This window comes from Morone saxatilis, unplaced genomic scaffold (assembly GCF_004916995.1).
Source record: "Morone saxatilis isolate NCDOM2014 unplaced genomic scaffold, NCSU_SB_2.0 Contig24, whole genome shotgun sequence".
NCBI lineage: Eukaryota > Metazoa > Chordata > Actinopteri > Moronidae > Morone > Morone saxatilis.
In genome coordinates, this window is record NW_023339807.1 from 15,063,319 (window position 1) to 15,090,511 (window position 27,193).

A 27,193-nucleotide genomic window follows, 5' to 3' on the forward strand; every position below is an offset into this window, starting at 1 on the left:
CACTAAAGGGTACAAAAAGTACTTTTTGTGGTTAAACTTCACTTATTATTATATTATTTTTCGCTTTGCCTCATTTCACGCTTCACCACAGCGTAGTCATTTCCATCTTAAACTTGAGCTGCTATTTAAAATGACATTTGCATGGACACATTTTGCTCATGTGAAAGACAGACAACACATTTATTGACCACTGTTCAACAGCTCCATATTGCACCCCATGGAGTGCAACTAATGCTCTAACAATTCATGGGGCCAAATACTGCACAGTACATTCAGTTTCCAGCCTGGTTTTTGCAGATCACGTTAGCATTCTGTTGTGTTTTCAGTCTGAGAGCTGCTTTGTTGAAGACTGTAGTACAGGCACAGATCCAATAACAGATTTATATTGTTTTTTCTGATTACCCTACTTATTTATTATCTCACTCCAATCCAGGTCAGGGGTCAGTAATTGACAGGAGCATTTACAACACAGATGGGATGTTGCACTTGATCGATGGATCAGGAACCAGAAAGAGCTTAGAGGACTAAAATGTTGGCATTGTTAAGGCATGATTATCCCCAAACACAGTTTCTTTGCACTTTGCCCCGGTTGGAGTAAGCCAGCGGCAGTTTGTCTTGTGTTTGTTTTTCATACTGTGGTGGTACGAGACATTACATTAGAAGTACATTGTCAGACAAAACAAAAAAAGCACTGAGAGCTTGCTTTAAGGTGCAACTCAACTAGGCCATTATAAAACACATCAATATGATGCAAAAAAGAGAGCAAAATGTGAAGTAGAGGTATAACAAGTAAGAAAACAGATCAATGAGAGAAAAAGGACACAAGTTTTGCAACAGTCTTGCAGTGCTCTGTAACTTAAAGTACCGTTCTCACTGAGAACTATAGTGAACACAGAGACTTTTTGACAAAAACACTTTAACAGATAATAATATTCTGCCCTTTCATTCAGCCCATTGTTGATTTTGAGAGATGCTGTGAGACTTGGTTGTGAGTGAGCCTAAACTTTCTGAAATAACAAGTTGAAACAATCTTTTAGATCATTAACAGTACATTATCTTGATGTCTGTTTCTGCACCAGCTGCTGCTGTCAGTCTCGTAATATGTTCTGTCAGTCATTCATGAACTCAATATCATATGCCATGGGAACATGTCACCACTAAATCCCAATTTATAGTTGGCAAGGTCCATGTCATGTTGGGATGTGCCACTTCTTCTTCCTATGTTTATTTTGATTTATTATAGAGGTTTCAGTTGGGAAACAGAGAGAAGAGCATTTTTCTAACTGTCTGTGTGCTCTCTGGAGCTGCACACAACACATCCTGTATGTGTGTACAAACACGTGATGAACAGAAGTTATTCCCCCATTTATTCTTAATGTTTCACTCAATCTGGCTGGTTTCCTTGGCAACAGAGGGTGGGCCTGGGCTGTTGGATGCAGCGGCACGAGACTTCCGACCAAACAGAGCTTCCTGTTGGAGAGAGGAAGAGTTAACTGTTATAATAATGAAGGAGTTAATAGACATTTTCACAGAAGCCATTTTGACATGGCATTTCATTCCAAATTACGTTAATTGAGGCTCCATTCCATTTAGTTAGGCTAGTGTAGCAGAGCCTTTCAAGTGAGCCAACATGCACAATAGCAGTACCCTGATTGGAGCAGAAATGTAATTAGTATCATTGGTAATGCCTGTGTTTTACCCTACTATATAATGTCAAAATGGCTGCTATGAAAAAGGTATATTAATGCAGATAGAGATAGTGTGTCAGTGTGTATGATTTTAGATGTGTTATAACAGCGGCTCACCTGCACAGTCCCCAGAGTGATTGTCCAGCCTCCAGGTGAGTCTCCCCCCTGGGACCTCACTGATGTGGGGGTGAGGACACCAGCATTGAGTGCCTGGGCTGAACCCTGAGGTGCAGATGTGTCTGAAGCTGGTGCTAAAGCTGGTAGGGTTGGTGTGGATGAAGTCTGTGTATTTTGGGCTGGTGCTGTGCCTGTTTCCTCTTCGATGGGTGTGTCTTGTGAGCCGCCCAGAACAGAGGAGGAGTTGGAGAGCGGCGGAACTGACCCAGAAACATAACTGGGCGCTGGGCTGCACTCCCCGGAGGCACTGGGGGGAGTGTGAGTGTGTGTATGCTTCTTCCGGCGGAGCGTGTCGATCCAGCTGGAGCTGTGTCTGGAGGCAAAGGTGGCCAGGGCCAGGGACGAGAGCCTCATGTTCTTCCCTGAGGTGATCAGCTCTCCAAATCCTTCCTGATGGGCAAAGGCGTAGCCTGACCTCCTGGAACCACCGCGTGCGCCCAGACGGCCCTCAGTCACACTGCCCACGCCACGCCAGGCACCTCCCACGCTACGACCTACTGGCTTTCGCTTCTTCTGCCGCACCAGCTGAGTGTAGCGTACCTGGAGAAGGCACAGAGAAGACTTTTTGAGTAAATTCAGTGACATGATGTTGTTAGTTCATCATAGTCCGTTTGAGAACTTCAGGCTGAACTAAACAGATTTTTATATTAAATTATGTGACCAAAAAGTGAAAGGCTGATGATGCAAAAATACATTTATGGTAAATGGATTGCACAAACATAGAACTTTTTTCAACCTTAATGTACATAATGCTTTACAATTTGCCTCTCAGTCACCCATTATAACACACTTAGACACCAGTTGTGGTGGATTTATTTAAGTGCTTTACACACTATAAGTATTTCATAACAGCACAAATTAGGAAAAACAAAGATCTCTGTAACCCTGCAACTTGATTTTGTACATGTTAATGTTAATGTTTAGCCCTATTTCCAGTCTTTGTGCTATGCTAAGCTAATGAGCTTCCTAAAATAGGCCATTTATTCCTTTAAGGTTAGGTTGTTAAATTATTTTAGTTCACCATTTCACCTGTGTGCATTTCCTTTTTAGTGCACTTCAGTTGTTGGTCAAACTTTCTTTGCCACTTCTCTACCAGATCCAAAATCTCATCCAAACTTAAAACTCTTTGTACTTTACAACTCAAACTTATCCTCAGTGAAAAGAGAGTGACTAGAGAATCACCCAACCCTACAATCAAATTTAAAAAAGGAAGTTCTTCACACCACCCTGACAGTGGCTTCGGTTGGACGCCCCGCAAGCTTAAGACACACTGACTGACAACACACACCGAGCTTATATTCATGCACTAAAAGCAAATTCTGTCATTAGGGTACACTGATTAAGTCAATATTTGCAAAGTATTTGCACAGCATGAGGCCAGTTACGGTAAGCCTGAACTCTTCATCACACACAGTTTGTACACATTCGCATGCAGTTAATCATTGGCTGAGAGCAGTTAAAGACTGACCTGCTGGGAAGATGTGACACTGACACATGTTGCAATAGAGAAGATGTACACATCAGTGGTAGAAACGTTGTGCTTGTATGTGTTTTCTCACCGTGTCTGAGAGCTGAGGTTTGAGATCCACCTTAAGGAAGCGGAATGCCAAAACTGGAACTATGCAGATTGCTGTTGCCAGTGCAATAGTTAACCACACAACTGGTTGCAATAATGTGCTCTGAGCACTACCTGTACTCACAAACACACATACACAAACATCTTTCAGGAATTTATAACATTTCACGAACACACAGATATTAGACATCATTACACAATGATTTCACTGGTGGTGTGAAATGATTTTAGCAGGTGACTACAGTGGGGCTGATGAGTCAGATATAATTTGGGTAAACTAATTCCTAAGTCTATGTGTTTATAAATCTAAGTGTGAGTTGGCAGATGATAGAGCCCAACCAATATATTAAGGAGCCACTATTATTGGCTGCATTTTTGTGCAGTTTTTTACTGATTCACCCATAATATACTTTTGTTATGTCTGCTTTATTTACATTTATCAAATATTTTCCCTCAGTGCAATCTATCACAATTCTTTTGATAAATCTGAGACATCCTAAAATTATGTTTTTATCAGATTTTTTAAAACTCAAAACTTGATGTTGGCTACAAAAATTCAACATTGGTCAGGCTCTAGTGTGTTTGTTGGTGTTTGACGTACAAATAAAGAGAACAGGGGACCGACCTACAAAGTGGAACTGATTGGGAAAGATCTTGAAGAGGGTCTGACTGTGCAGAGCGAACATGATGGTGAAGTAGGAGCCCAGAGAGCCCCACACAAACACATGGTTGAAAACTGTCCAGAAGCCTGTGTCAAGAGCGATCTACATAGTCCCACACATGCAAAAAACAACAGAGGTGCACAGTTAACACACAATGATGGAACAGACAGTAGTTAAATATAGAGGTTGTCACCTGTGAGAAAAGCTAACCACTCCGGCCTCACTCACCTGTACGCTGACAACAATGACCAGGGCTGTTGCCGTGGTGACCGCAAAGGTCTGGTAGTCAGCAAGGGGCACTCCGGTGCTCTGTGTGGCGTCGGACAGGACGGCACAGGGGACAAAAAACAGCACCACTGATGTGTAGATGCCCTGGGCGATGCAAATGAAGAACTCTCTCTTGTTGAAGAGGAGGTTGAGCTGTCCAGGCTCATACAGTTTAGGATATTCCAAACTCCTCTGGTCAGGAACATCCTACAACAAGAGAGAAGGTGAGGAGTTGCATTCACTAAAAGTACACTGTCCTGCTATGTTGTAACCACAAAAATGACCTGGAATTGTTATTTTTCATAAAATAAACCCAGTAAATACCTGACATGCTAGCAGCTGTGTGCTATACTTCGGTACAGCGGTGTTTTGAGCTAATGTCAGCAACATACTCACAATGACAATGCGAGCACGCTGATGTTTATCAGGTATAATGTTTACCATGTTCACCACTTTTGTTTAGTGTGTTAGCATGCTAAGATTTGTTAATTAGTACTACACACAAAGTAGGTTACAGCTGATGTTATTAGTTTGCAGATATTTGAAGTTAAAAGTTTGCCCTGATGATGGTGCTAGATGAAAAGTTAAAGGACCAGTGTGTAGGAATTAGTGGCATCTAGTGGTGAAGTTGCAGATTGCCACTAACTGAACAATGCTTGCATCTGTAATTGATGACCTGGGACTGAGAACGGGCTGTAAAGTGTGTAGGAGAAGCTACGGTGGCTGTTGCAAAAAATATAAAAGGCCCTATTTACAGCCAGTGCTTGCTTTGTCTGTTCAACATGACAGACTCTATGGTGCCTTTCTGTAGATAAAAACAGCTCATTCTAAAGTAACAAAAACACAACAATTCCTATATTTAGGTGATTATACTATAATGAAAACATACCTATGAATATTATATTTAATTTCTGCCAATATATCCTTCTAAATATTACACACTGGACCTTTAAAGGATTATCAAAGTTATCGCAATCATCCTGAATATCACGATTAATGTAAGAAATGTCATGGCAATCCATTCAGTAGTTGCTAGGCAAGGCATTTCAGTCAAAACCCAAATGTTGACTTCATTGTGGCAAAAGAGAAAAGGTCAGGGGATCACCAAAGTCAGAAGGCTTTATCCTCCGGGGACCATGTATGTCTGCCAGATTTAATGGCAATCCTTTCAATAGTTGTTGAGATATATCAGTGTGGTCCAGAGTGATGGAATGACAGACCAACAGACCGACATTGCCATGTCTCGCTAGTGTTAATCTACTGGCTTAAACTAAATTTAAAATGTGGTTATTCAATTTCATGGAAACAATATAGCACGTGTACATCTATCTATATGTAGTTATAATTTGAACAGACCTGGTCGAATATCCCCATGGCCAGCACAGGGAGGGACGTGTAGACAATGTTGTAGAGAGTGATGAAGTACTGATCATACACCGTCTACACAACAGAAGAGATGCACACACAAACACAGATAAAGTGATAAAGTGAAAACTATGATTACAATTTCTCAACCCGATTGTTGATCTTAAGATGTCCTCATAACCTAACCTGTGCAGAGAAGCCACAGAAGAAGCCGAACCAGAAGTGCACCATGGTGAAGGCAAAGTTCTTGTAGAAGAAGTAGCAGAGGAAACGGCACATGCGCAGGTATGACCAGCGGCCGTGCACCAGCAGGAGGCGCTGTAGGAAGCGGAACTGGGAGAAGGAATAGTCACTGGCCAGGACGGCCTGGATCCCCTCCTGACCTGAGATACCAACTCCAATATGAGCACCTGGAGGAGTGGAGAGAGATAGAGAAAAAGAGAAAGGAAAGTAAGTCAGATAAAACTGGCTAAACATGGAAAAACTGGACTTTTTGGCTTTCTTTAATCTAGAAGGGTGGGGATGGAGTCAACAAATGAAGTTGAAAAGATGATTAAAGTGGGTTTTTCAAAAAAACTAAAAAGTCTGACATTTGGAGAAATTTCTCAGGTGTCACTGTCACTGTAAAATAACGTCTTTCACCTGCAGGACAGGAGAAGACACAAAATCTTTATTGTACAGGCATGAATAGTCAAGTCAAAATTCACTGGTGGTGGGTGGGAGCTGGATTAAGACCTGCGGAGGGCTCTAGTACAGATAAAATAAACACTTATTTTGAGATTTAAAGCCATAAATCACAGGATATGAAGCAACCCCACTTATCACTGCGCATTGGCTGTATTTCTGCTTTGTACTTATATAAATTCATTTGAAGAAACATATGACGTACATACACAGACAAACACGCAAGGTGATGCAACACTTACAAAACACAGAAAATTACAAATGCACTTAGAGAAGCAGAACATTGGTTTGACCCTTTAACATGCAGGATGTTTTCCCTGAAGCAGCTTTAAGGATACAAAAAACATCTTATCCAACACTGACAGGCATTACCATTCTTTAATCACCTTCTTCCAACTCTTAACGAAGCCATGAAATATTCAAACTCAGTCTGACACATTTGGCATGTTTGGAAACTTTGGGTTTTCCACTAGAATTCAAAATAGGTTCTGTGGGTTTGAACAATGTTTGTCTGCACAGCGTAATAAGTGGGCAACTTGTGGGTCAGTGAGGTTTAACCACGTTGAAGACACTAAGAAACCAGTTCCTAAATTGATGAAGACATCACACATTTCTACACAACCTTTCTCACTACTAGCCACACCATGCCGATAAACAACTTCTACTACTACTTCTTCTGAGAATTGCCATTGCTTAAATGTAGACGCTGGCACCCACATGGTTAAACCCTACTTCTCCTTTTGGTTTTCCTCTCCATCTCAACAATAATCCAGTTACACCTCGGCTCTGCGCCATTGATCCTGCCTGCACAACTCACTTTTGATCATGCTAACGTCGTTAGCTCCGTCTCCTATAGCCAGAGTGACGGCCTTCTTGTGTTTCTTGATAAGCTCCACCACCTGAGCTTTTTGCAGCGGAGTGACTCTGCAGCAAATCACTGCTTTGCACGCACACGCCGTCGACACAAACTCCATCTCCATGTCTGCTTCTAATGCATGGGCCTGTCAAAGAACAGGAAAGAGAGTCGAGAAGTTGTAGGGATAAATGGTAAGGGGTTGCAGCTGATGCTAGAAAAGTACTTTAAGTAGAAGGAGAATATGTTTGTTGATGCAAATAACATATTTCTGGCAACTCACTATTTCCTGACAGTTGACAGTTTAATTCTTCATGGCCCCTGCTGGTTTTGTATATGTGTATGTGTACAGTGTGTCAGTGTGGGGGCGTGTTATTCATACCAGACTGTGACCGTTGATTACGAGGGCAAACTCTCCAGAGATGTTGTCCATGAGGTTGGAGGGAGGTGGAGGAGGGCACTGCAGCTGTTTCCCTCCTTCTCCCCCTGTACCATCTCCTTCTTGTCCTTCTCTGAACCCATTACCCATGAAGCATGACTCTCCCCATCCCTCTATCCCCTCCTCCTTCCCTCCATCTCTGGTTCGTGACAGCTCGATCATCTTTTCCCTAGCCCTCCTGGAGAGGAGGACAAACAAACTCGACATCAACAGGGCTCGTCTACGCCACAAAAACAGAAGTTAAACACAACATGACTGTATAGAGGAGAAAACAGGAGAGATGAGAGAGGAAGAAGGAAAGCAGACACAGCTGACAAACAACAAATCAAAGAGATAAAAATAGCAAAGTGGCAACATTGAAAAAGAGGAGGTTAATGTCAGGGGTATCAAGGAGGAAAATTACTGTAACAAGTTGTGTTGAGACCTTGCTGTTACTGCTGATGTTTCAGCTTCTGACCTCTACCTCTATGTATCGACTGAATCAGTGCAGCACTCTGTACAGTATGTTCATTTATGCGTCACACAAACAACATCTGGATGGGCCCGCAAGGAATCATGTGGTTGGTTTGCTATATATTTTTGTGCATACTTAGGCTTTTGACTGTCATTTTGTGTTTAGCTCAGTGTCATCTTTATTTGTGGTATTTTAAAATGTTTTAATCACGTAGGTATCATTAGTAGGATGTGTTGTGCGTTGCCCTGACTTTCCTGCAGCTCAACTAAACTCATCTCAACACTTTACACAAGTTATAGAAACTGTATGCAACCTTTTAAGAGCCATGTGTGCAATGTGTTGATTTAACCATAGTGGCTAAATCAAAGTGTGGGTTAAGCAAGATATTGTTCAGTAACCCTGGTACAGTAGTTGTAACACTGTGCTACCACACCTACTCACTCCAATCATGCATACACATCTTAGTTTATTTCTAACCACACCTGGCTTTTGTCATTTCTGTTCAGCGTGGTTCCCACAGTGTAGAGAAACTGAGACACCAGACAGCTGGCGAGAAAGACGGACATGCAGCTGACAGAGATACTGACCTGAAATCCTGTCGTACGCTCTGCACAGTGTGTCCTCTGATGATGAACACTTCTGTCATATTGTCTGTCAGCATCTTGCAGGAGTAACCTATATTTACAGCCGTCTCTATGTGAGAGAAAGCGAGTGGGTTAGTGGAGTGCAGAGTTTCAGATTATTTGAAATGCATGATAAACAGAACAGGTGCCAGACTGAGAGCTCAGGTGGATTGAAAGTTGACAATACACAAAAAATCATTGTAATTTTTTTAAATTTTTCCCAGGCTTTTTGGTTCTTGGTCAGTGTGAAGGATATTATGCTCACCAGCAAACTCTTGCTGTATGCACATGGCCACTGAATAGATGGCGTGCTTGTCTGAGGAACACAACCTTTATATTGCTGTTCTGCTTCTCAATGGGTGGCATTATAGTAAACATGTAAAACAAATGCCAGTGTATGCTGGTTAGACTGAATTAGAATCTGATTGTTCCATCAAGGGAATGTGCAGGTGTGCCTGGTTTTATGTTGGTCATGTTTGTTTGCAGTGGGTTTGTTCCCAGTGCAAACAAGAGTTTCATTTTATGTACGCATCAATGTTGCAGACAGTAAGCATGCGGATGCTGAATAGATGGCGTGCTGAGTTAAGCTTTACAGTAGTGTGCTACCGCCATCTCTATAAAAGAATAATCTCTTTGTTTGGTTCTCTGCAAATGATTGTGCTTTTTAAATAACTGCATGCAAAGTTCTGTGTGTGTGAGGAAGTGTGTGTAAAAGTGTGTGTCTCACCCTGCTTGTCTCCAGTGAGAACCCAGATTTTAATATTAGCCAGTGAGAGGACAGCAATGGTCTCTGGGACGCCTTCCTGCAGCTTGTCCTCTATAGCTGTGGCACCCAGGAGCTAGACACACAGGCAGACAGACAGAGAGAAACACACAAACACGCACACATACACACACACACCACAAATTCAACTCATTTATTAAATCAGCTAGAGCTGCAACGATCAGTTGTGTAATCGATTAGTTGTCAACTACGAAATTAATCAGCAATTATTTTGATAACTGATAAATAGTTTTGAGTAATTTTCTAATAACAAATGTCCAAATTCTCAGATTTCAGCTTCTCAAATGTGAATATTTGTCTGGTTTCTTTATTCCTCTATGGCAGTAAACTGAGTGTTTTGGTTGTGGACAAAACAAGACATTTGAGGACGTCACCTAAGATTAATCAATGAAAAATAGCTGCCAGTTGCAACGCTAAAATCCACCATAAATTTAACAACATCCTGCACTGAGAAGATCTGACAGCGTTTAGCTACAGTAAAATAATGGAATTTCCCTGCAACAATTAGAGTCTGGACGATACAGCCAGCTAAACCCAAGTTCCCTTTTCTTATAGTGCTATTTTTATTTCGTTTGCGGAAGGAATAAATTGAGTGAGAAACAAATGTCCTGCTGTTCCACGAAAATGAAAATGAAAGACACACCACAAAACCAATGTATGCACACTCTTAAGACCAAGTCACTAACCATCATGTCTTGTTCTATCTCCTCATAAGCGGCTGCCAGTCGGTCCTCTCTGCAGTTGGTGGCTTTGTCGGCGCATCGGTGGCTCTCTGACCACGCCTCCCACTCGTCCTCTGACAAGTCCCTGTAGGCCAGCGCCAGCGTCCGCAAACCGTCTGCTGCATACTCCTAGAGGCAAATACAATACACGCAGACATGTACAAACACATGAGGAGAAACAAATAAGTCTTATCGGTATGGGACTATCATTGGGTCCAAATTCAATCAGTGTCTGCCTCATGTCAAGGTAGTGTGCATGATCTGATTAGGAAAAAATAGATGCTGAGTGAAGGCTTTGCTGTTTTACTATGGGGACACTAGATGGCAGTACAGCTCAGTCCACTCCATCCAAGAGATGTTGTGCTTGAGTGTGTTTACTCACATTGAGGTGGTCTGAGGTGATATTCATCAGTTCCTGGTTACAGGGGTGAAGTCTCTCCAGCAGCACGGTGTCAGCTCCTTTACAGTACAGACGGATCCTGCCCTCTGGGTTACGCACTGAAGATAATTAACAGAGTGTGATGAAGACAAAATACTCCAAGGAATCCATACAGCTCTTCCATTGCCTTCAAATAATCAGACACTTCTTTCTCAGCTTTAACAAATGTCATTACTACATACAGGCTATCTGACTGAATATCGTCTGGCTCTGATGTATGAATGTGTGCTCAGTGCCTTCTGGTCCCGCTGCTCTGTTGCTAGACCAAAGTTGTTGCTAAGACAAGAGTGATTTATGACCAGGGATTTCTGGGCAGTTTTCCAGCACCTTACAAGAAGACCAATCGCAGGAACACACAGTGAAATCTCACTGAGGGATGAAATGTAAACTATGACGAATGGCCCAATTTCCTGTCAGTTCGTAGGAGTGTCGCTAATGATTTATAAACATATTTAAAAAGCTAAATTTATCAGATGAGTCCACTGCAACGATGCCTTCTATGACCACAGAAAACAGCCCCTGATGTGTTAATGGGTGCTGTGTTTAAATAGTCCAAGATCCCAGACTGGTTTAAACTCATTTTACAGTGAATTGTGGCTCATCACTGCAGCCTTTAATTAGTAAGGGTGCCTAATGACAAGAAAGTAATCTTCAGGCAACAGAAAATAAAGGAAGAATTGGGGAGATTACACACATTATGCATCAGAGTTTCTGGTGGTTTATGGTTAAACTACAGAGTCATAATAAGGCAGGTACATTTTTGAAATCTAATTTCATCCAGATTGTTTTATTAATAATGTTTTAATCCAATTATTTATATATATGATTAAGAAGTGATGATCCCTGCACACCTATAACAGACATCCGTTTGCGTATGTTGTTGAAGTCCAGGATTGCAAGCAGAGTGTAGGTGACAGGTCGTCCTATCTCTGTGGTGGTTATCGTCCCAGGTGTTCGGGAGCGAAATACAAAGCCGAAGTTCCGAGCTGCTGTCACTAGAGCGCCCTCATCTGGAGACTGAGCCTTATAAACCAGCTCTCCTGGTGAGAGAGATAAAATGATAATAAAGATGATAAATAATTGACAATGAATAACAGATAGATGGTGTTGTTATCAATGTTTGCTGCAATTCAACCTCCCAGATTTCCCACCCCTTGCTCACCCTCACTCTTCTCCTCACTCATGACGGTGTGACAGAGGGAGAGCAGGCGGAAAAACTCGTGAGTATGTGAGTCTCCCACTTTCACTGATTCCAGCAGGGTGTCGTCATAAAAACAGAAGTTTGGGTCCGCGAGGGGGTTGAAGGGAGTGAAGTCCAATCTCTAAAGATGAATTGAGAGTCAGGGACTCCATTAATTAGGAGTACATATATACACATATGTGCCTTTCAGTGTGATAAAAATGACTAATTACCTTCGGCTGAGGTCCCAACGGGTCAGTCAATTCACCTGACAGTGGCACAGAAGAAAACAGTATAAGACTTTGTAGTGCAGTGGTCAACAATTTAATGCAATCTAGTATAACTGTTCTGCCATATAGTATTTTTATGATAGCTATAATGTTCTGTTTCTGTCGACAATCTCATACTGTCAAGTGTTCATTAAAATATATGTTTTAGCACTTAGTGGTGATGGTTATGGGAGGACAAAAATTCTCAACACCTCTCAACATAATGCACTCCAGTACAACAACACATTTAACTCTGACCTCGATAATACGCATATAATTGCATTTACACATTTTGTACAGGTCAAATTTAAGGCAGAGCGGTATATTGAATTGCAATAGATTGAACAGATGTACCTTATAAAGCGGCCACTGAGTGTATGTGTGTATGTGTGTGTACACTTACCGTACGTCTGTCCATTGATGGAGCACTTATTGAAGCTCATGATGTTCTGAGTGAGGGTTCCAGTCTTGTCACTGAAGATGTATTCAACCTAAAGGAAACCATATAAATGATAAAACTGAATCTAAAATTATGCAAACAAAGTAAAAGTAAAACTAAGATTATAGCCATGTTTTAAAAACTTACTCTTATATAAAAATAAAGATACAGGACCAAAGCTATCTTCTCCACCTGTCTGCTTGTCATGTATTTTTCACTAAAATGCTTAAAATGGGTTTAGGATGGGACATTGAAATACTGAACACTAACTACAGCACCACTGAGTGATATATTCTTCACAGCAATCAGTGAAGTCTTCTCGTCTCCGAATTTAGATTCCTTTTAGTCTGCAGGTGCTTTTCATTTGTGCAGTTAGGAACAAGTGGTTCCATTCAGTTACTGAAGAATGTATTGAAAGATTAGTAGAAATGTATTTTTAAAAGAATTTAAGATCAATTAACTGAGTGTCAAAAGAATCCAGCAGCAACTGGGAAGGATGGATGGATGGATAGGCTGAATAGACAATCAATAAAGATGAAAGTGTGGATACCCACCTGGCCCAGCTCTTCGTTCAGAGTGGTGGTCCTGGCCTCAGCTGCTGTGTTACACTGCGAGCAGAACATCTGCTGGTCCCAGTTGATGAAGTAGCTGTGACCCAGCCTGATCACCTCCACACTGATACACAGACAGGAGAGAGAGGGACATGGTTATAATAGCAGAAGGAGAAAAAGATAAGTTTGCGGCTTTTATGCTTTTATTTAATAGGATAATTGAGGATAGACAGGAAAGGGGGAGGGAGACATGCAGCAAAGGGCTGCAGGTGGGAATCAATCCCAGGCCACTGCAGTAAGGACTCTACCAGGCGCTGCACGATTTACGTTCTTTAACACTACTCAGTTAATACTTCAGGTTGGCCTCAGTCTAATATGTGCGCATACAAACGGGTTCTTTGACATCGTTGCTAGTCTGGCAGCATATCATTTTCCAAGTATATACACAACTTACATGTACGAAAGCACGATGTGGAAATTCCTGAAATGCACATACACTAAGGACGGACTTTTCATAGGAGACATCTTGTGTAAATGTTAAACATTTGAAATCATGAATATTTGCATATTGTAGATTAATTAATAATCGAGGAGTAAATGTAATTTTAAGAATTAGATAAATGAGTATTTTTCAAAGCAGAGTATTTTTATTTAGATATTTATATGTCTTAAAACACTTATGTGACAAATGCATAACTTGTATTCCCTATCTTGACTGCATGGAATATTTGCAGCTTGTTGTTGTGTAAGAAGGGCATTGATTCATTATTTTTTGGCTGTGTGAGCACTTGGGTTTTTGTTACAGAAATTATTCATTTTCAGACCTCCACATACTCCTGCTTCTCTTCACGAGTTTGCTTTTTTTTGCACGTTAGGGTTTTTATTATTATTTTATTGTACTGAACTTATAGATATGCATATAAAGCTTATATACCATAAATAGTGGTTGTTTGTGGACTAAAAATGCATAGACTAATTGAAGATCTGGTTTGGGCAATCTTCACTGCTCATTTGGTCCATTTACATTTGTATTTTTGTGTATTCAGTCACTGTTCAATTGCAATCTGTGTGCCTAATGCCAGCGGGTCACAATAATGTGGTGACAACCAAATTGGTGTAAACAACTGTCTGCTAAGACATACAGCATTACTTACTACTACACACACTTTTTATAGTCTTGGACTTCTCCTCACCTGACATACAGAGAGATAGGCACCACGGTGTTGAGAATAATGACGTAGGACCAGAAGGAGAGGAAGGCTGAGAATAGGAAGTTATCTACAGGAGGGTCCCAGGGCAGATAGCTCTGAAACAGGGAGCCCACCTCTCTCTCCCACACTGCGTTACCCACCGCCAGGATCACACCCATACACACCAGGAAGCCAAAGATCTGACATAAACATACATATGGAGAAACATTTTTAAACAAATTTATAAATCCAATTATACATTTAGATCTGGTCAGTTGAGCCCAAATAAGTATAGCATACATTCTATGTGAGAGGAGATGTGAAACTAGATTCAAGCCACTGAGATCAAGTCCTGAAATAGTTTATAAGACATGAAAGTGAGAGGTTTGGAGTGTCCTACCCAGAGGACCAGAGTGTTCATCAGGCGGTCGATACTCGTACGCTTAAACTTAGTGCGGCCGCTGTTCTGCATTAGTTTAGTATCTGGGCCTGTGACAAAAACATTGGAAGTTAAACCTTTTACACGTCACATACTTTCACACACATGTATCTGCTGACACACAAACCTGCGAAGATGACCAGGCCGTAGCAGGCCTCCGTGTTGCGGAGGACACATCCTCGTAGCAGCATATTCTGGTTGGTCAGGGTGTATTTTTTGTCTCGCCAGTACAGAGTCCCGCAGAAACGATCCAGCTTGTTGTTGGGGGGCTCACACACCACCTCCCCTTAACACACAAAGACACACAAATCTAAATCAGATGCTATATCATAGACATCCACCAATTCCAATTACAGTATTAGTTTAATTTTCTCAGCTATATGATATAGTGTTGAACAATCATCCCCATGACATCATGCCATTGTCTCTCACATAAACACACACCAAAAGTCCAAAACACACATATTTTGTAAGGCAAAGTGTGGGTTGATTTGCTGCAGTGATGCATTTTCCTGAGCAGGTGAGGAGTGTGTGTGGGCGTGCTGTGCTGACACAGAAGTCTTTTGTTGCGTGTACTAGTGGGCGGGTGATGATAGGCTGTCGTTCAGTGCTGGCAGAGGAGGGCAGAGAGTGTGTGTGTGTGTGTGTGTATGTTTTGTTCATCTTTCTGCTCATGTGGAAGGGTGTGAAGGTGGATAATGTTTCTGTTAAATGCTCAGACGCAGGCTGAAAACTGTTGACCTTTATATTATCGAGAAAGGAAGATGAACCAAACCCGAAACTGAGAAACGAAGATGAGCTTTCTCAAATCTCACCGTCGAACGAAGCCAAGTTGTTCTGGTCTCCAAGTTCAGATGTCACTGAGACAGACTGACGCACCTTCATATTGGTCTCTCTGCAAGATAATATAACACACAGCAATTTAGATGTAGTGTCCTGTTGCTTCTGCAGATTGTGAGGTGCTGTGAGTCGTTGGCAAGGTGTGGTGTGTTTTCTGACCCGTCCAGCTCGGCTGTCTCAATGTAACAGAGCCCATGAGGTTCGCTGCTGGACAACAGGAGCAGGTCAGCCTGAAAATAGATATAGTAACTGAGGTTAGCATCCACTGCACTGCACAGAATTAGTAAGACTGAGTTGCCACAATGATGATAAAAATTTGAGTATTTGCATGTAGTTAGTAAGTTAGTAATGTAGCTAGTGTCGCCTAATATGGCACATTATACTGAAATCCATTCAGCATTATAGCTTTTGGTCCACAATACAGTATAAATAGCCATCATAATCATATACAGTACATATCTAAAATGACTAAAGAGTTGCAGGCTGAACCTTGAACAGTCCACTGCTAGATTTGTAGATAAATTCTTAACTGAAATCACTGTGTGTGTTTGTGCACACTGTTGTGTTGGACACAAACTTACTGCCACAAACTGGTTGTTTTCCAGTTTAATGATATCACCCACTCGAACATTCATCCACTTTTCATTCTGTAGCCTGAAATAGCCAAACAGAGAGAAAGAGTAAAGAGAAAAGAGAGTTAGAGAAGATAGTAAATTGTTGTAATTTAGGAAACCTTGTAAAGAAAAACTGATAAAACATGAATGATTAATTTTACAATTAGCAGACTTGAGGAAGCAATAGCTGGTGAGTGCTTGGCTGCAAATGACAAGACAGGAGACTTACGAGCCACGGATGAGGACCTGAGACTGGCGGTTGTTCACTTGGTTGTCGCTCTTGTGACGAAACTGCAGGAGACAAAGGTCACTGTGAACTTTTCTGTTAGCACACTACATTCTGCTAGAAATAATCAGGATCCTTGACCTGTATTTCACTGTTGTTTGTTATTTAATTTATTTAATATCCGTTATGCTGCCACAAGCAAGAAGAGAAAGAAACATGCTCACATAGTCGTCTGTGGCATCCTTTACTGCAGTGATGCTCAGCACCAGAGCTAAAGGCACGATGGTGGTGAACCAGGAGAGGGAGGAGATCTGAGGTATTAACTAGGCAGAGACAGAGAGTACGGTGAGTTGCAGATTAGTTTAAATCTGACACAGCAGACCACTGAGCCCCTTAAGGACCTGAGTGCACCTGACTGTACCATACTGTGTGTTCAGGTTCTGGTAAGACAGTCCAAGTGGGCAGGTAAACAGCAATTCACTAACACATTCATTTCAGTTTAAGTTAACATGTGTTTACTGATAGGTGAATAATCTCAGAGAAGAAAGCCTGGTTTTTAGCTTGAGCATCTAATTTTAGGGTTCCCCACCATGCTTTAAAAAATGTTCAATAAGCACTAAACTACACAAGTTCCACCGTATATAGAAGAGTATATTATCATTTACCTGAGGTTAAAACATAACAAGACTGATTAACAGCAGCCATGCTAGTGAGCATGCTAACACACTCACAATGACAATCTACAGCTGAGGCTGATGGCACGTCATCACATCTCACAGAGTTGATTTTCCTATGGCCATCTCCTAATATGTTTTACCATCCCTGTTATATTTATTATCACCTATCACCTACTAGCTGCACCCACACACAAAGAGACAAATGCACATAGTCTCTCTTTTTCTCTCCCTCCCTCCTTTACCCCCTCTCCTCACCTGCAGTATGAGTAGGAAAAGGAAGTAGGTGTTGGCTACTTCCTGGAACTGCTCAAACAAGTTGACCGGCAGGAAGGTGATGATGTTGTACTTGGATGTCATAATGCAGTTACTCTGGATGAGGAGAAAGGAAAAACAGACTTTTATGGACCTTCACAATATTTACAACAAATATTTGATTCGTTGGTCATTTTTAATGACAGCATCCATATTTTGGAATGTGTACACTTACCGCGTACTGAAACTTTTCATTGTAATCTCTGTCATTGGCTCTGACCCTTCTCTCCTCCTCTGAAGAAACACAGGACATGAAATAAGTCATAAAAGGATAATACCACAGCAAAGCTATACAGAAAGCACCCAAACTGCTGCATCTGTGTGTGTAAAAGGGCATACAAGGACAAATTGTAATTCCTAAAGAATGTCAATATCTGTAAGAAAGAGAAACGGAGAAAGAGAGTGAAGGAGACAAATAGTCCACTATTTTTGCGTTAATTTATAAATCAATGCAGCTGGAGTCTGCTGGAAGTCAAGCATTGGGTCAGACATAATCATTCTGTCTCACATACACACACACACACACACCAGAACTAATAGTCAGACCAGCTACGCCTGCTCTTTAATTGGCTGCTGCCTCTGTCTCTTAATGACCGGATGTACAATCCTGGCCAGATATGCAACATGTGACCACAGATGAGAGTGTGTACATCTGTATGAGTCAACGGGAGCACTGGGACCCATTCCAGGTAGTCACAGACGAAGCATTGCATCCATTATACTTATGTGCAGACTTAAATCTATTGACAATAAAAGCCTGAAATAAAAATGTCTTCCTCTGGTGCTCAAGCTGTTGTGCGCCTCCCCTCCTGACCCTGCTCTTTATCCTCTTGCTGTTTTTAGGTTTCTGTTTATGCTGATGCAAAGTAGTTTGGGAGTTCCCCTCCTCCTCCACCAGGCCTGTCTCCTCTAATATTGATGAGGCTGCTTTTTAAATTAAATGCACGCACGCACACACAGATATAAAATTCAGGACCAAAGCATATGTTATGCACAGAGGCACTGCAGCTCAGAAACCACAAAGTCCCTAACACACTTTTGACTGACGGCTGAGAGGCAATGAGGCACCACAGGAAGGGACATCACACAACAGAGGCCATAACCATTTCAATCACATGCACACCCATAAACAAAGACCTGTGGTTTCCTGTGTTTCTGCAGCATTGTTCAGGCCTGTTTACCCCGTACAGCTCACTACTTACAGAAAGTCTGTGTCTCTGCTGTGTTCAGATTCACCAAACAAACACAGGCCACTTAAAGAGAGCCCAATAAGAGCTCCCGTTTGTTGTTGGGTTATAAAACAGATTTGGTGCAGCAGGTGAGCTTTAAGTACAACGACCAACCTGCTGGGCTATTGTCACAGTGGATTTAGTCATGTTAGAAAATACAAATTATTGCCATCTCTCCCTTTGTTTTACATTTCAAGTCGCTATCAAATGCTTATGCCTAAGAAAAGTTACAAGTGTAACAGAATGAGCAGACAATATCCTCTATCATAGTGTTTGTTATTTTATATCGTGATATTGATATACCGAATACTATGTTTGATATATATTATATATCAATAGCTATATATTGATATATCCTATATGGTACATTTTCTGTTGAGAAAATGTGTATTGATAGAAAAACTGTTTTTAACGTATCAAGGATGTTAAACATGTGACAAATCAAGATACCTCAACACATTGGTGCAAAAACCATAACAATTAAATAACACTATAAAGCTGCCCTGTTTATTGATCGGCAGTAGTTGCCCACAACTTCATCCCAAAAATATTAAAGGGATAGCTTCCACGGTATTAATATGACTAAATCTAATTCAAATCATCTCACTGTATATCAACTCTATGTAACAGTAATAATCTTAAATGTAACTAACAATAAACAATAGTGAAAATATTCTTGTTTTATTGGTCAAAATGTAAGATAGAAAATATAAAAAAGATTTAATGTACCTTTCAGAGAGAGTATTTAGGGAATAACTCTCACATACGAGTGAGTTAATTTGAGTGAGGGTATATTTCAGCTGTTAGACTTTGAGTGTGTGTGTAAAAAAGAACACAGCTCTGGGCTGACGGTATTTGATATGTCCTCTCCTCTAAACTCTGGTTAGTATAACAATATCAGATTTGTCTGATCGTGTAGGTGCACATCCTCCCAACATCTAGTCTCTTGAAACTCTTCCAATCCTGCCCCCCCGGCCCTCCTCTCTCCTTTTCCCTCTGGAACTTGTCTCGTCTACCTGAAGGTCGTTATGTTGCTTTCTGGGGCAAGTGTTCACCAGAGAGATCTGTCTGACAGGCTGTGCCAAGGCTGCATTAACCCTCCGCAAAGAGGGAAAAACCGTTTGTGCCAGGTAAGCACCGTGAAACCGAGCAGCATCTGATGTCGGGATCAGGCGGTGTCTGTCGCTCCTGTGCAGGCTGACCAACCTGAGCAGCCTGAATGCATGAGCATCTTTAGCAAAATGCCTATTAAGTGTTTAATGCCTCTGACAGCTTCAAGGGCATTAGAAGCCCTGACGCAGACTAGATGCTACACAGCAAGTCTGTATAAATCTATAAAGCTCCATTACTGAGAAACCTTCAGCTGCAGGCTTACTTTGCTGTGAGCGTAGGGTTTCCATACACAAATGAGACATGAAGGAGTACATAAATATTGATTCAAACTCACATACTTAATATCATGCAATCTTATATAAAATGACTGTAGCCTAATCCAAAAGCACTCATTTTCTTTCATCCAGCCCCCTGTCTCTTTAACACTCCCCCCATCTGCCCCCGCCCCCCATGACTGGACATGTGAGGGCACGTGCCAGCTCAGAATCTCCTTATGTCTCCATGAGCGACAGTGACACACTTTCACAGTGAACACAGATTGAAGTCATAACAATAATGACCTAAGAAGACAGTCAATCTCAGATATGGGAAACGCTGTTGTCCTTGCCATGACTGAAGTCAGGATCAGACTCAGACGCAGAAGTGATCATCACTCTCACTGTGGCTGATTTAATTAGATGAAAATGGGATGGTGGAATTGTCTGCAGTCATGCACTCACGCGCGCACACGCAGTGATCTAATTTTTTGGAAACGGATGCGAGTGACACAGTGACAGACTGATGGGCTGGAGGTCAAATGAAGGTGCACATCCAGAGTGATTTGTGATAGTTAAGCTAAGGAATAAGGACACAGACGAGGCAGTGCAGTTACAGCAGGGGCTGGCGCCTGGAGGATTGATCAGTGTCTCAGGCAGCAGAGACAAGGACACAAAATTCAGATAACTCAGTTTTGTTTACATATGCTCATCCCACTCACGTAAACACATTCATAATCAGCAGTAAACATGAAAACAGCTAAAACTGAGTCAGACAGGTTATCTCAGAAAAACAAAAACAAAGGTGACACAATGTTGGCAGTGGAAGAAGTCCAGACTTAACAGTAACTAGTATGATGAATGACAACTGTTTTTTCCCCTCAGATATTAAATCTGCTGTTTGGCCGTTGATGCCAGATGCTGGTGTCTGATAAACAGAATGAGAAAGCTCAGTGCAGGACCAGCAGACCCAGTCAGGTCTGTTATGCAGCCATGTAATAGGATGCAATGTGCAGTGTACACGCACATACACAAACACACACTTAAGTATTAGATGTGGTGAGTGACATGAAAAAGCAGGAATGAAACTTGGATTCAGGAGGGATGAAGATGGGGAATGGTGTTTATTTGAAAAACTGTGAGACGCAGTTTGTGCAATCAACAGCCTCGTGATGATGTAAACACACTGGGACAACAAAAAGTCAAACCGCTGCCTTAATGCTCACACAAAAACTCGTACCTGTCCGCTTCTGTTTCGATTTGGCTCCATTCAGTCCTCTCTCTTTCTTTCTTTGCAGGGGGAGAACGATTGGAAACCATTTCTCCGGGATGTCTTTCAGTATTGTCATCTTGATTGTCTAACAGTCACCGTCTAAATTCTCCTTACATGTGCGCTGTTTCAGTGACAGATGACCGCCGCATCTCCGCAAAGGACGCGGGCATGAAGCTCCGGTCCCAACTTCGGTGAAGTTGGATTAACCGCGCACCGTCCCATCCCTGCCTCTCTGTTGCTGCCTCTCGCGCAGCACGCACACATGCACGCACTCACACACACACTTGGTCCATCCCTTGCTCTATTTTCTCTCCCTCCTGCCGCAGAAACACTGAGGTCATTATTTATACTTAAGGTCAGTCAGCAACTTCACGGTTAATCCGTCGCTAGACACAGGCTCTGACTGCTTCAGATTTAAATGAATTATAAGTATTAAATGTATTTATAATAGAAAATAGACATATCCTAACGGTTGTAAAGTTTTTGTCGCACAAACGCACATTAGCAGTGTTTTTTTGTCTTTGCCTCATCAATCAACTGACGCATCCATGTGCCAAGTCCGCAACCTCAGCATTAAGTCTCATCCACAACATAAACACTGGCCGCTGTAGGCATTACGTAACCACACAGGCTCTGGGCTTGGTGGACGTTGCCGTGGCAACCGCCTCTGCAGGGATCCCACAGCTGAGCAAGTCGCTGGGTGAGGAAACTGGGGGCCATTTTGGATCTGCAAAACAGGAGCTGGTTGCAGCACGGCAGCGGCGCCCGGAGCCAAAATGGCTCGTGCAGCACTCCAGTTTCCTGCGCGTGTGAACGGGAGAAGGTGCACTGCAGTGGGCCGGGCCAGGCAGGTGTCCGAGCACGTGCTGCGCTACAAGCCTCGTGCGTGCTGATACATTAAAGATTGTCGACCACACACACACACACACATACCAAAGGAACTGCAGGTGATGTTTCTGTCTTGCATGTCCATCACTACAGGTTATGGTTGGCAGAATAAATCAGTATCTATCCCATTAATGTTGATACATTTAAAGCTCCAGTGTGTAACATTTAGAAGGGTCTGTTAGTAGAAGTTGAATATAATTTATATAGGTATGATTTTAATAGTGTATAGTCACCTGAGTATAGTAATCCTTGTGTGTTTGTTTCTGCAGGTCGCCTTCAACAGAGACAGCTATGTTTCTACAGTAGCCCAGAACGGACAAACTAAATACTGGTTGTAGATAGGGCCTTTCTCCTGAACACTTCACAGCCCATTCTCATTCCCAGGTCGTAAAATACATACCAAAATACATTCAGCATTGTCAGTTAGTTAGTTTAGGTTCCACTAAATCCTACACACTGCTCCTTTAAGAGTCAATATTAGCCCCATTAGAGTAATGAAACTGACAGGCAGTCCTGTATTTATTCAGACAGAACAGATTTGAGGGACAGGAAAGATGCGTCAGAGTGATTGACATACGTTATCATGGATAGGATTCTTATTCATATTCTTCAAAATTGCATCCTCAGGGGCAAAAAACAAAAATGAATGCCATTACAGCATGAATGGACTTTACACTCAAACGTCCCATTTAACACTACATGTCAAAATGCAAATTTTGGGTCACCTTAATGTTCTGCACTGTGGTCCCCTTTGCACTGGCAACAATATGCATATTGTATGCAGACTGAATGTAGATACTAAAGGTCAGATTGAATGTACAACTCAGCATACTGTTTGTCATTCCCTGTTCATGACAACTGTACAGGGTTTAAATTATATTTATGAAGGTTCAAAGTTATGCATAATAAAGGAATTGGCCACTTTGAGTGACAGATGGGTGCCATCACTGTTTTCAGTAACCAGGCTTCATTCAGGCCGCCTCAGCTCCACCCACACTGAGCTTCACACCTGGCTCTTGAGAAACCTATGGGTGATGTCACAGAGACTGCGTCTACTTTTATTTATTCAGTCTATGGATTAAACACGTGACTGCATTAACTCTTGTGCTCAACATGCTCTTAATGCATCCCTGAACACCTCCAGACTTGGTTTGGACAATTAGATTAGAATCCATCCTCCATACATCCTGTGTGTCAATGTGTTGAATATGTAATGTCTTAAAAGCAGGTAAAACTCCAGACTCTGGAGGGCCTTGTGAGCTTTCCCACCAAAGAGATACTCCAACTCCCCCATTACCTAAATGCTAAAGTGAAAAGTGTGTTTAGTGTCAGGCACTAACCTGGAGGAGGCCTCTTTCTGAACATCTCCACTCTGCCGGCGGCCTTCTGCTATGGCCCATGGGATTGTCTACAGAGGGAAAGAAGAGCAGAAGAAAAGTGGCCTTAATTGTTAAGAAAGGAACTTAGGAGTGAGGAAATGAGGAGTACGCAGAGGAGAGAAATAGTAGAAGAGCAGGTGTAGTGAGAACCATATAAACAGATATCTCCTATGATACAAAGCGTGAGAGACACAGTGCTCACTTTAAAAAAAAGTGTGAATATATTCATGTAATGCACCTTGTTTTTTTCTGTCATGTCCTTTTTGTTTCAGGGTGTGAAAATCATGTATTTATCTCACAGAGAGAGAAAGTGAAAATCAATCAGGCTTTACAACCGCTGCACAACAGGACACACACCAGACCATCTCTTGTCTGCTAGAGCTATAATGAGGAAATGACATTCAGCAGAGAGCTGCATCTGTCTCTGTGGCACATAGTGTCAGGAGCCTGGTGGCTTGGGCCAGATCCACTGTCGCTCTCCTCCTATAATGGATGAGAAAGAGTAATGGAGCGGTATTTTTCTTCTTCTTCTCCTCACTTTCCCCTCTACACTCCCCTCTTTCCATTTATGCTGACCTGTTAATATTACACATCTCACTGCGTTCGCTCACTGTGTGTTATCTCGGCTAAGTAACGGTGTAGAAGAGTCAGAAAGATGATAGATGAGACTGCAGAGGTGAGGCGTTTGGAGTGCACACAAGAAGGTTTGTAGTGCACACAAGAAGGTACAAACAGTATGGCAGACAGGGGCTTGAGGCAGCGAGCCTCTAATCAATACTCCTGAGAAAGAGCAGCTCTGCCTCTCTCCATGTGAGTTGGGCCTATCAGCTTTCAGCTACAGTTTCCAGCATCGTCTCTTGCCCCGTCATTCACTCTCCTCTTTTATTGCATGCTACTCACTTTCTACACTGTATCCCACCTCTTTATCAATCTAATAGAGACTGTGGAATTAAGGTTGTTTGCCATGATCTCTCACTTCTCTCCTCTCCTCAGTCTTTCACATGTCAGCTGGGGTCTTGTATAACCCTATAGACCTGCGGTGCCCTTATGAAATAAAGCTGGTAACCCAGAGAGCGAAAAAACACCAAGGGGACACACTGAATATCTGAGCACCTTAATTCGGCCTCTGGGCAGAATTTTCTTTCATCTCTCTCACTGGAGTCTGATGAAGTTCAAGAGGATTTGGAGCTGAAAAAAAACTTTAATCAAATGTGTGGCTATGAACCGCAACACCAGTACCTCACATCTCAAACGTAACGAAAGACATACATGATGTACTTTATATATAATATTCTTGTAGAGTCTGCAGTACTCACTTCTTGAGCAGAACAAAATAAATGTTCTAGTTGGATAGACAAACCCTCTTGGTGCGATGTACCCAGGGGAACGGCGGTCTTTCATTTTGTTTCATTTCTTTGTTTTGTAGTACTTAAGTCGGTTCAGCATGAGCTCCATCTCACATATTATAATAAATCCTAACATAGCTTTTATGGTTTGCATGACGTCCTATTAACAATCAACTCCAAGATTATTGTTACTATCAAGCTAACCAACAAACTGAACCAAAAGAAGACAAAAAACAACTCTAACAAAGTTACACTTGGCCTGCTCTGGGGGCAGGTTGTGTATTTCATAAGGAGTAATTCAATAACAGACTTTTTAATCTCCTCTGATACACTACCATAATACATACTAATATCATTTCTTGTGATATCTGCATGCTGTTCAAATGAACTACGAGTGTACTGCTAGGTCTCTATTCTTACTTTCACAAGGAAGCAGAGAACAAGAGTAGACCAGAATAACTACTGTAACAAAGTTAAGTCATCATGTAACTGGCCTGCTCAGAAAGTAAGTCGTATTTTTCTAGAGCAGGAAATTTATAGATAGGCTGATGTGTGTGCTAAACATATAAGACACATACGGTGGTCTTTATTTTGTTTATTGATGTTATTTTTTTAAATAATCTCTAGTGTCTGCTGTGCTCTACATTCTCAACACATTACCACGTCTTCAGATACTAATTAAGTGGGCAGTTGTTACTCTCCTCTGGTATATTAACAAATACTGATGCAGGTTTTTTGGTGTCTGTATGACATCCCAGTAAAAACCACAAGATTATAGATCAGTTACTTTCACAAGAAAGCACCAAACAACAAACTGAAACAACAGAAGACAAGAATAGCTCTAACAAAGTTACACCAGCAGCCAATGCAAATGGCCTGCTGAAATGTAATTATACACCATAAGCTCCGTTACACATCCATTAGAGGAAATGCACTGATGTCTGGAGTCACTACACAGTCAGTAACTTTCACTTTGACTTTGGGAAAATGTTATGACTAATGCCAGACTATAACCTCAAACATCTGAAACTAACGACTGTATCTACTGTATGAACTGAGCAGCTTTATTGTAAATCACACAGCCTGGTGCAGTAATAAGAGCTGAACGCTTCACCATGAAAACCGAGACACACATCAATACTTTCAGCTGATAAATAGCAAACTGGCCATACATGGTGGGGGCGTCTAGCCACTGCTTCAACAGCTCAGGAAACACAAACCTACCTTTTCAAGTTGGCGTTATGAATCTGTTCCTGGTGGAGACATCCTCGCTGCTGCTCTCGCCGAGGTCATGATGAGGTTTCAGACTTGAACTGGACGAACTGGCCCCTGGATGATGGGAGGTGGGAGGGTGAACCAGAAACCCGGGATGCGCGCTGGAGACACCGTGTCGAGGTGAGCGAGGGTTTGGCTTCGGACAGGGGAGAGGAGAGAGGAGGGAGGAGGAGAGAGGAGGAGGAGGAGGGGCTGCACCTCCTTCACCTTCTCCACCTCCATCTGAACCATCTGCACTCAGGACCTAAAAGCACATGAGGATCTGACATTTTGCTCCTCATCAGTGCTGGTGTTTTGTTATTATTAATATGGCCACTGTTTGGAAAGCACGCCTTTTTTTACATTTTGATTGATTTTAATTTGGATTCTATTCTATTTCTGCTTTTAACGCTTTGTAGTTTTACATGCACATTCAAATCTTTGCTGCTTTTACAACCTCAAAACACTTTATTTTTCAATAGCCATGTGCTTTTTCTTTCCTTTTGTGTCATACCGCCCTCTACTGCTCTGTCAGCATTATTTCCTCCAACATCTGTTCACTGCTCAAGGTCGCAACATCTGCATTATGCCCGACATAATGCAAAAATACTGTAAAGTTATTGCATATTTTCTGATATTCTCTGCAGATGCATGGTACTCTAACAAATCTTTCAAAAACACATCAAAGGAAATCCATTTACTTTGTTTTGTAAAGCTGTAAAGTAACAATTAAATATTTTTTTAAAGCATTTAATGCCCCAGAACAAAGTTTAGTCTCTCATGGTATGAAATATCGTTTAAAACATCCAAATATGTAGCTCAGACATCTATTGGTTTATTATTACAATTCAGATTTTCAATTCAGATCATTAGCATGTAGCAATATGTTCATATATGACAATCAGTGGGAAGGAAGGGAGATGGAGAGATGGTCCTTGTATTGTTTTCATTTTCTCTCTGTCTAGATATCTCTGCGTGGTGGTATGA

General features: G+C 41.7%; 1 protein-coding gene across 1 annotated transcript; it reads right to left on the minus strand.

Annotated features, from left to right (window-relative positions):
• Nucleotides 1-162: 162 nt before the first annotated feature.
• On the minus strand, nt 163-26,336 carry atp8b2 (ATPase phospholipid transporting 8B2). Its single transcript, XM_035673177.1, has 30 exons — nt 26,177-26,336; nt 23,568-23,635; nt 17,646-17,704; nt 17,414-17,527; nt 16,706-16,804; nt 16,485-16,546; nt 16,223-16,295; nt 15,801-15,871; nt 15,617-15,696; nt 14,929-15,087; nt 14,763-14,851; nt 14,366-14,562; nt 13,176-13,296; nt 12,586-12,673; nt 12,147-12,181; nt 11,896-12,055; nt 11,585-11,773; nt 10,677-10,792; nt 10,259-10,423; nt 9,516-9,627; nt 8,753-8,858; nt 7,655-7,889; nt 7,237-7,420; nt 5,922-6,145; nt 5,727-5,810; nt 4,332-4,577; nt 4,067-4,205; nt 3,425-3,555; nt 1,806-2,405; nt 163-1,470 (listed from the first exon to the last, which is right to left on the minus strand). Exons 2-30 carry the CDS (start codon nt 23,590-23,592, stop codon nt 1,381-1,383), a joined length of 4,053 nt encoding a protein of 1,350 aa, XP_035529070.1. The 5' UTR covers nt 23,593-23,635; nt 26,177-26,336; the 3' UTR covers nt 163-1,380.
• Nucleotides 26,337-27,193: the final 857 nt, after the last annotated feature.